Here is a 10,583-nt window from a genome sequence, read left to right as displayed (position 1 = left end):
CACAACCCGTGGAAACTACGAGTAAAAAATTTATAAAACATTTATATTATTGATAAGAGTTAAGTTTGTTTAAAACTTTTTGTATTGATTATAAAACTGGAGGACTGAATCGGGTATCTATTTCAAATGTATCACATTAAATTTAAATAGAGATCATATACCATAAACACCATAAAAATCGGATATCAAAATGCTGATTTATTTTGACCTGGACATTATAGAAGGTGAAATCAAAGAGGGGCAAAAACGGTATTTAACATTAGATGGAATTAGTGTTTTGAAGGGACACGTGACAATTTCTTTCGTTTATTATATATATATATATATATATATATATATATATATATATATATATATATATATATATATATATCAACAGCCGTGATATTGTTTCTATGGATGACTTCTTTCAATGGCTTGAGGATCCTGCTGATGATTGTTTGCAAGGCAAAGCTCTATTCGCGGTCGGGAGTGCGACTTTTATTAATCTTTGGAGGAGTCGGAATGAGGCTACTTTTCGGTCTCAGGTGAGAAGGGCGGATGATATTTTCGTCCTTATCCAAAGGGACTCTCTTCTTTGGATTGATAGTAGATTGTTAAAAGTGGTGATAGATGAGAGTGTTTGGTTTTCTTCTCCTAGATTAGCTATCAAACCTATGTAATTGTTAGTTTTGTGCCTCCCAGCTCTTTGCTGGTGTGCCCCTTAATGTTATTGCCTTTTCAATATATATATATATATATATATATATATATATATATATATATATATATAAAAGAAAAAAGATAAACTAATGTGGGTCGGGCCATTGAGAGTTAATATTTATATGTTGTTGATGGGTGGGTGGTAGCTGGTGATGGGTAGTGACAACGTGTGGTGATGTTTAGTGGTGGTGGTGGGTTAATTAAAACCCGTGTATTACACGGGTTAACTAAAAAATTTTAAATATCAAAGTGACTAAATATTTTTTAAATAAAATTTTGAAATAAAGAAGTGTATTAATTACAATTTATTATTACATTTATTATATTTAATATAAATAAGTATTATATGGATTTTTAAAACCAAAAATTGATATACCGACATTATTTATTTTAAAAATATGAATATCAGGCCCGCATTAAAGATGCTCTGGTTTGAGTTACACCTACGTCTTTTTTACATCAACCGATTAGAACTGACGAAGTTTGGAAGGGTGCAACTGCAACATCTATTCCTTCGCCACTTTTGGTCATCATAAAACCTTCAAAATTGGGTACACATTTCCTGCACCAATAAACTACCATCTTCTATAATTTGTTCCAGTAACTCCACCCCTTTCATGACAATCTAGATTGAGAACAATCAACCGTTTTCGTTTTGCTTAATTAATCTCACAAAAGAAATAAGAAATATGGCAGAAGTTCAACTACCCACTTACGACATCATCATCTTCGGAGCATCTGGTTTCACAGGTAAATATGTCGTCAGAGAAGCAATCAAGTTTCTTGATTCGCCGAATTCGCCTCTCAAAACCCTCGCTCTAGCCGGTCGGAACACTTCTAAACTCTCCCAAACCCTAAAATGGGCTGCCACATCTCACCCCACCGTCCCCCTCCTCATTGCCGACACATCTGATCCATCCTCTCTCCGCCGCATGGCTTCCCAAGCTAAGCTCGTCCTCGATTGCGTTGGCCCTTTTCGCCTTTACGGTGAGCCCGTCGTCGCTGCCTGTGTTGAAGCGGGGTGCGATTACCTGGATATTTCAGGTGAGCCGGAGTTCATGGAGAGGATGGAAGTCGTGTACCATGAGAAGGCGGTGGAGAAAGGTAGTTTGGTGATCTCGGCTTGTGGATTTGATTCGATTCCGGCAGAAATAGGGTTGATGTTCAATTCCAGGCAGTGGGTGTCGCCGGCGGTTCCCAATCGGGTTGAAGCCTACCTGTCCCTTGAATCGGATAAAAAGATAGCAGGTAATTTTGGGACTTTTGAGTCTGCGGTTTTGGGAGTGGCTAATGCTGATAAGCTGGCGGAGCTTCGACGATCAAGACCCAAAAGAGCTCGACCTACGGTAAGGCTATATTTCCGGCTTGTTTCGTACGATACATTCATCGTTTTGTGTAATCTTTCCTGCTGAATTCAAATTCCGAATTAATTCCGACTATATCTAACTTTTGATTAGTTCGAATCTGCCTTGTGTTCTCTCAGATCCCGGGTCCTCCTCCTCCAAAAGGATCGACCATAGAACACCAAAAACAGATCGGACTTTGGGCTGTGAAACTCCCATCAGCCGACGCCACCGTTGTCCGGAGAACGCTTTCCATCCTTACAGAAAACCCAAACGGTCTTGAAGGAGTCAACGAGGATCCTAAACACGCAGAGAAACGCTCCTCCTTTTGGTCTACAATAAAACCTGCTCATTTCGGAGTAAAGATTGCCACCAAGAATCTTCTGGGTATGATTGGAATCATCGCCACCGGGATATCAATTGGGCTTCTGGGCAGCTTCTCATTCGGGAGGTGGCTTCTGTTGAAATTCCCCTCTTTTTTCAGTTTCGGAGGGTTCAGAAAGGAAGGTCCCACAGAGGAAGAAGTCGCTAGCGCCAGTTTCAAGATGTGGTTCATCGGCCATGGCTTCAGTGACGCCAATCTTGCTTCTCAGGCGACATCAAAGCCTGATAAAGAAATCATTACGAGAGTAATGGGCCCTGAAATTGGGTATTTAACAACTCCCATCACTCTAGTTCAGTGTGCTCTGATCCTTTTGAAGCAGCGCCAAGATCTTCCAAAAGGCGGCGTCTTTCCTCCCGGGATCATTTTTGGCCCAACCGACCTTCAAGATCGACTACAGGAGAACGGGATTTCGTTTGATTTGATTTCAAAGACCGATATCAATAATGTCTCTACATAAAGCTCTTTTCTCAAAATTTTATGCAATAAAACCTTCTTATAACACATAAAAAGTTAGATACATCTTACAACAATCCTACCAAAATACATTTTTTATTTTTCATTCAAGGTGGTCGTGAGGCTTAAATGACATGAACATAGCCGCATAATGTTGAAGCCGGACATTATTCCTTGAACCATGATTGAATGTCCCCCTCCTTGTTCTTGAAACATAATGGCGCCATGCAATTTGTATATTAACAGCAGCCCATGTTCTCCAGTTTGATGAATAGTACCTTGCTCTTCGCTTCATTTTTTCATTAACAAAATTGTAACGAAAATGATTAGTGATGTACCTTAGATGTTTAGCATCTAGTGCAAATGCTTCTGTTGGTTTGACACAAGTGAATGTAGCAGTTGCAGCAGGAAAACGGTCTATAAATGGAACACGAAGGCACCATGAAAGTAGCTCATCTCCAAAGAAACTCCCTGGTTCTAATATGCTTGTTGCAACCATCCCTCGACTTAGCAATTGGGTTCTTTTTACTTTTCCATCAACTATAAACACCATTCTCTGGACAGGATCTCCTTCTCTGATAATCTGCATGCCATGATTGTTGATATGAATGTTTGTTAGTAAATTATTTTACTTTATTATATATATATATATATATATATATATATATATATATATATATATATATATATATATATATGTTACAAGGGTTGCACGCTCGCGCCACATGGATGCCACATATGTGGTAACCGAAAAACCTGTTATTGCAATCTTTTTTCAAAAACAAATTAAAAGTTTTTATTTTTGGATGTTGGGTTTGTGTGAGGAAACCTTCTCGCCCTTTGAGTAGACGAAATATGTAACTCGATCACAAATATTGTCAAGAATTACATCATCCATGAAGTTGAAAAATGGTGCCTGAAATTTGTATAAATTAGTTACAAGTTTGACCACAAAAGTTATATAATTTATAATTTATAATTATAGTGTTTACAGTTTATATTACCTTTTTTATGAGGTCCAAGCAAAGATAACGTTTGATATCTCGTCTAAGTCCTTCAGGCAGATCTTGGATCATGTCCATATCATCTTGACCTCCCATAAATGACCACCTTTGATTCTCAAAATGGCGAACTCTTTTTCTCAAAGCAGAAGGCAATTGTCTTCGTTTCATCCACCATTCCATGTCTCTAAGTGTTATTTGTGCTCTAGTAGTCCTTCCCGCAAGTGCATACAAGAATACCTGACAAGATTCAACTAGCTTATAATTAATTATGCCTTATGTTGAGTTGAAAGTTGAAACAATTCCAAGAGTTAGTTAATCAATCACCTGAATAGTCGCAACTAGCACAGTGAAAAGCAATAGCCCAACGAGCACCATATAACATGACAAAATCACCTCCAAGATCTCACTGGTAGGCTCAAGAATATTGCCCATAGTGCTGCAGATATATAGATGCATGCATGGGTCATTAATTACCAAAGCAATGGAATATTATAAGAGTGAGGGCATCTTTTGTTCAAGTTTTCTTGCCTGAAAGAAGTTATACCCCATAACTCACTGTATGAGATCCTTGAGGCGACAGAATCAATTGAAATTACAGGAATAGCAAACTGATAGATTCCATAAGGAAAAGATCCGTCCTCATCTAAGCACATGGAGCTTCTACTTCTAGACTTGGGATTACTTGAGCACGATAGAAAGAGGGTGCTACATTTCTTGCTAGCATCACATTGTTTAGTTAGGCATAAAACAACGCGTTGTATGGCTAGTGCATACCAATATCCTCCTGATGACTGAGTTGTCAAGTCGAAGAAATCAAAACTGTTTTACTATAAGGGGCAAAATGTGTTTGTGTTTTGACTTTTAATAGTAATAAGAAATTAAGGAAAGAATATAAACAAACATACATGAAAACCGAGGTAGTAAGCCATGAAACTGAGGCCTACACGAAACCAGATTGACCCAAAGATGTACCCGTTGACAAGCCGCATACGATACATTAAGATGTAGCCATGCCAAACTTTAGGGATGTATTGGAACAAGAAAATGAGTTGTACAAGTATCATTATGGTCGATACCTTCTCTTCTCTTAGGTATCTTGGTAGTACCCATAAGTATGCCACCTGGCAACCATAACATGTCAAATACTACACGTATGCACATGCACCACGAGTACTCTACTCATACAATGTCTGACTATAAGGTATGTATAAGCTACGAGTTATGTAACTCATTGCCAGAATGATAGAGCTATAAAATATATAATATGATTATGAGATCATGTTTCATATACACGGTTTGGTTTTATATAGCATTGACCACAAAAGTGGGCAAATTGCAAGAAAAATTTATGTATGTGTGAAATTTAAGTATATGATAATCAAAATACTTGTATATATCTATTTGTTTTCATTAAATATGTGATAGCCAGGTGTACATATACATACAAAATTGATATAAGAAAATATAAATGTGAATTGCATAGAATTGTAACTCACCGTATCAATCTTGAGCAAATTGTAAATCCATTATAATATTTCAGGGTGTGATTCTTCCAATTAAGAAATTGATTTATTAACATATATTTTATGTGGATGTTAATTTGTTAATGGAAGAATCAACTCCTTACTATTGCAGGAACGAAGCTACTGGTAAATATAGTATTGATGTGTTACCAAATAAGTGAGCAATTATTTATATAATGATACACTTAAAAGTTTATTATAAAATAAGACACTTAGTTACCAAATAAATGAGCAGTTAAAAATTTAATATCTAATGAGAAAATTACAAATTTAGCCACATACACTAATTACTTTGTGAAAAATAGCCAAAAAAAAAACCAAAATTGCATTTTTAGCCACTAAAATCGCAGATGGGTATAATTCATCTGCGATTTCGCCATGCCATCTGCGAACGTACAATACGTGCTTTAGCCACTTGTACGTTCGCATTTGGTTTTTTTTTTCGTTGTATATATACCCCTTTTCCAGCCTAAAATCACAGATGGACTATGTCCATCTGCGATTTCCTCCCTATTCACCTGCGATTTTGTGATTTTTTTTTCTGTTTTTTTTATTTTGACTACGAAATTAATCGGGGTTTGATTACGAAACAACTTTATTATATATAAACTTTTTCAAAAAATTTATCATTTTTGTTATTTCTTTGGAAAATTTGTTTAAAACCTCTTTAAAAAATGAATGATCATTTGGTTTGCGTTGTAACTAGCGGGAGGTGGAAAGAGAGAGAGTTTATCTAAAAAAGATAGTGAAAAATGAAGAAAAAAAACATTTTTATACAAAATAGTTACGAAATCGCAGATGGAATGTACAAAATCACAGATGGGTTGTTCCATCTGCGAACGTACAAGTGGCTAAAGCACAGAGCCACTTGTACGTTCGCAGATGGAAATACGAAATTGCAGATGATCTTAATCAAAACATCTTTATTTTTAAGTGGATGAATAAAAAACATTTGAATGAAAATTTGTCTTGCTAAGCTCACACTTGTTCCATTTAGGAACTCTATTTTTTTTTTTCAAAAAGCTTAACCTTAACTTTAAAATTAGTTCCATTGTAATGAAAATCTGTGTTTTTTTTGTTCTATTATTCAAAAATATTATTTTTGTTGTTTTAGAGTTGACTTGATAGATATATAGTGACAAATAGACTAATTTTTTTTTACTAAATAATAGCAAAGTTTAAGCTTTGTTTCAATATTTTGAAAATATTCAAACATCAAATAAATGGATAATGTCATTTGTTGTAGTGATTAACTGATTATAATATTGATGTGTTCTCAGGGGAATGAATTAAAACTTTTAAAACTTATTAAGTTGATACATCCGTGTTCGAAGTCATCTTCTTTGAATTTTAAATGTATTTTTTAAAACAAAATTATTTTATTTTCTTAAAATTATAAAATAAATTTTAATTTATAAAACATAATATCTTTTTAGTTATGCATGATCTGACAAATTAAAAAAATTATAACCATAGATTCTTTTTGGAAAAATCATATTTTAGTTAGAAAATACACAATTAAAGAAAATTGTGACTATTTCGGCTATAAATCACAAATATATAATATTTTAAAAGCAAAAGTTTTTTTAGAAAAATAAACAAAATTTTCAAGTTGGAAGAATCAAATAATTTTCAAAATCCAAAAATTTAGTTCACTCTAATTTATATCATTAGAGTTTAAAGAATATCAATAAGAAATTCGTTTAGGCTAACACCCAATTGGCATATACATGTCATTTATAATAATATTAAGAAATGACTTAGGATGGTAACTAATTGTTAATTTTGTTCACATTTGATCTTTTTTTTTTTATACATTTAACTATTAAACTCTTATTTTATGTTCAAATTATACATTTAAGACATGCAATAATCCGTATTGTTGGTTTCATTTCTTCAAAACGTGGAGTACAATCGTTACAACTAAACCCTCACTAAATATGTTGACCCCCAACCGTTACAGACAAACCCTAACGACAAACACGAATATCACAAAAAAATACATGTTAATATCTTGTCAATTTTAAGTTGAAGTTTGGAAACACGCACAACAAGACCTTGTGTTTTTACAAATGACAGGAACACGACACGATCGAATATGAACAAGAAACAAAATGGGGATGGAATTCAAATTCAAATTAGTGTTCGTGTTGTGTTTCGGTAGAATATAAAAGCACAACGACATGTCGTATGAGTGTTCAAACTTCGACACGAAACTGACACATGATCGTTTCTTTTCGTGTTTTAATGACGTCGTTTTTGTGTTAGTAAAACAAAACACGACATCATGTTATGCTGTGTCATCTAAAAACATGACACTGCCACTCGATCATATAAAATAGACCATTATCAAGTTTGGGGGTTGTCGTATTTAGTGAGGATTTGAATGTAATGGTTGTATTCTACGATTTGAAGAGATAAAACCAACAATATGGGTTATTGTCGGTTATAAGTGTATAATTTGAACACTAAATGATAGTTTAATGATCAATGATGTAAAAAAAGATCAAATATAAACAATTAATTACCCTCTTTAAGTTAATTTCTCAATCTTATGTCACTTGTATACCATGTAGATGACACATATATATTCCAATTAGGTGTTAATCAACTACAACCGATCGTAAACTGGTCATAATTAAGTGTATTATTTGAACATAATTTAAAGGGTAAATAGCATAAAAACACTCCGTTTACACCAAAATTCTAATTTAACACCGTATTTTTTTTTTGTCTCAAATTTGACACTGTGTTTTCCAATTTGTTACACTTCTGACCACTTGACCGGTTAACCAAGTTACATGTTGACGTGGCATGATGACGTGTCAGTTTTGATGATGTGGCATGCTGACATGATATGCTGACGTGTCAAAATTGAATTTTTTTTCCACAAAAAACACTAAGTTTTCATTTTTTTTCGATTTTGACACTAAGTTTAATTTTTTTTTCAATTTTGACACTATGTTTTTTGTTCCAAATCGAACATCATTTTTTCCAATTTTGTTCAATTTTGACCATTTCCCATTTGAAACCGTATAAATATATTTTTTTATTACATTTTAAACCGTATAAATATATTTTTTTTGTTTAAAAACCACATTTTTATTTAAATACAAGGTGTTTCTTTTCTTTCTTTTTTTTTGTTACATTCAAAGTATAATGTATAAATATGCATTAGTTATATAATGAGAATCAAACTAATCATAAGTTTCTAATAAGATGTGAAAATTTCAGGGGTTGCAAACTTGACATCCGAGTTTTAATCGACTACACGCCTCCAAACCTACAAACTCATTTTAAAGCTGCGTATTTTAATATAAAATACGGTTTTTATATAACTAATACATATTTATACATAAAAGTATAGTTTGAATGTAAAAAAAAAAAAAAAAAAAATCTTGTATTTATACAAAACTATGGTTTTTAATTGAAATGGAAAATGGTCAAAATTGAACAAAAATTGATAAATGATGTTCGATTTGGAACAAAAACACAGTGTCAAAATTGAAAAAAAAAATAAACTTAGTGTCAAAATCGAAAAAAAGTGAAAACTTAGTGTTTTTTGTGGGAAAAAAAAATTCAATTTTGACACGTCAGCATATCATGTCAGCATGCCACATCATCAAAACTGACAAGTCATCATGCCACGTCAGCATGTAACCTGGTTAACCGGTCAAGTGGTCAAAATTGTAACAAATTGGAAAACACAGTGTCAAATTTGAAACAAAAAAAAACACGGTGTCAAATTAGAATTTTGGTGTAAACGAAGTGTTTTTTATGCTATTTACCATAATTTAAAAACTCACTAGTAAATTATGTATAAAAAAACAAAATACAAACAAAAGTGATATATACTTAGTTACTCTCCCAAATCATTTTCTCGTGATTTAAAATACATAAATAGAACCGATACCAAACTTGGTAGTTGGTAACATTTTAGCATAAAAAAATAGTTTTCTATCGTTACAATTTGATAAAACACGACAAAAACATGTATTAGTTTTTAAAAATTTACCTGGGGGATTGGTAAGAGGACGAATACATCTAACCAAAATTCTGTAAGGGATCGAAGGTAATGAAAGACGATATCACGTGCATCCCACACTAGCGTCCCGCATCCAACTACTAAAGATTCCTTAGACACGTAAGCCAAACGGAACTGAAGCCACACGTGGCACAGGTGCATGGCGTCGACGCAAGTTCGTACAATGCTCACCGTTCTCACTACCCTTTCGTCTATATATATACACGGCCCACCACCACCATCACCGTCGCCACCGTCGTCAGCCACTGCCAGTGCAAAAAAGAAGAACGGATCTACGGCCAATGCAGCGAAACGTGCGAAAAGAAACACTCGACTCCACCACATCACTCTGTCGCTACGGGGATCCAAAATGCGAGGGATGCATCCCTCCGTTGACGACCTCCGATTTTGATCTTTAACCTGACGACGGGCCTTGATCGGAACTAAAGATGATCCGGCGAGAGCCTCCCATGCAGGTTGATGTGTAGGATCGCAGCTCGTGGAGTGGAAATTCGGAATCCCGAATTGACTGCATACCATACATTGTTCTAGGTCGTCGTCTTTCTTGGAGGCACTCTTTTCTTGCTGGAATCCGCCATTGATCCATCTATACATTTAACAGTAAATTAAAGTTAAACAAAGCACATGATGATGCAGTACTATTTGATTTAACTCACATGCACAATGATTGATCGATGCAATTAACTAGTAATGGTATGCACAATGAATTATTGAATTAACTAGTAATCCGAACTAACCTGGATACCATTGCGGAAACGGTGGCGATTATCAGATTTTTATTTGTTTGGAAAAGTTGGGGAGGGATTGAGAGCGATGGTCAAAACTTAAAAGTGAGGAAGGAGAACCTGGTCGGCAATGGTTTCATCCAGGTAGTTATACGTGGAGTCAAATAGCTATATTTGCCACGTGTCAGGACGGCAAGCATAACAAATTATCACAAGAACATAAAAATTGAAGCAGAGAAATGGACCACCACCGTAAAAATCTATTCGCAATTGAAGTGGACTTTCAAGAGCTAAGTTACTATGACAAGTGTCATGTTCTTTTTAATGATTAATTTTATTTTATGGTTTCATTAAATTTAATTTTAATCTGTGGTTTTATTTTTTTCGAGCTTTTTTTGTTAAT

At 34.3% G+C, this 10,583-nt stretch overlaps 2 protein-coding genes across 2 annotated transcripts; one reads left to right on the top strand and one right to left on the bottom strand.

Annotated features, from left to right (window-relative positions):
• Positions 1-1,136: 1,136 nt before the first annotated feature.
• LOC145160451 (putative mitochondrial saccharopine dehydrogenase-like oxidoreductase At5g39410) lies at positions 1,137-2,960 on the top strand. The gene is made up of 2 exons (XM_079079643.1): positions 1,137-2,048; positions 2,186-2,960. The coding sequence occupies exons 1-2, from the start codon at positions 1,392-1,394 to the stop codon at positions 2,885-2,887; spliced, it is 1,359 nt and encodes a 452-aa protein (XP_078935769.1). The 5' UTR covers positions 1,137-1,391; the 3' UTR covers positions 2,888-2,960.
• A 12-nt stretch (positions 2,961-2,972) lies between these two features.
• LOC145158289 (cyclic nucleotide-gated ion channel 2-like) lies at positions 2,973-10,203 on the bottom strand. Its single transcript, XM_079077207.1, has 8 exons — positions 10,193-10,203; positions 9,426-10,041; positions 4,793-5,008; positions 4,416-4,678; positions 4,212-4,323; positions 3,888-4,124; positions 3,713-3,799; positions 2,973-3,466 (listed from the first exon to the last, which is right to left on the bottom strand). The coding sequence occupies exons 1-8, from the start codon at positions 10,201-10,203 to the stop codon at positions 2,987-2,989; spliced, it is 2,022 nt and encodes a 673-aa protein (XP_078933333.1). The 3' UTR covers positions 2,973-2,986.
• Positions 10,204-10,583: the final 380 nt, after the last annotated feature.

This window comes from Lactuca virosa, chromosome 2 (assembly GCF_052849685.1).
Source record: "Lactuca virosa cultivar CGN04683 chromosome 2, Lactuca_virosa_CGN04683_v6, whole genome shotgun sequence".
Lineage (NCBI taxonomy): Eukaryota > Viridiplantae > Streptophyta > Magnoliopsida > Asterales > Asteraceae > Lactuca > Lactuca virosa.
The sequence above is the reverse complement of the archived record's forward strand: the minus strand, read 5'-3'. Positions and strand labels throughout refer to the sequence as shown.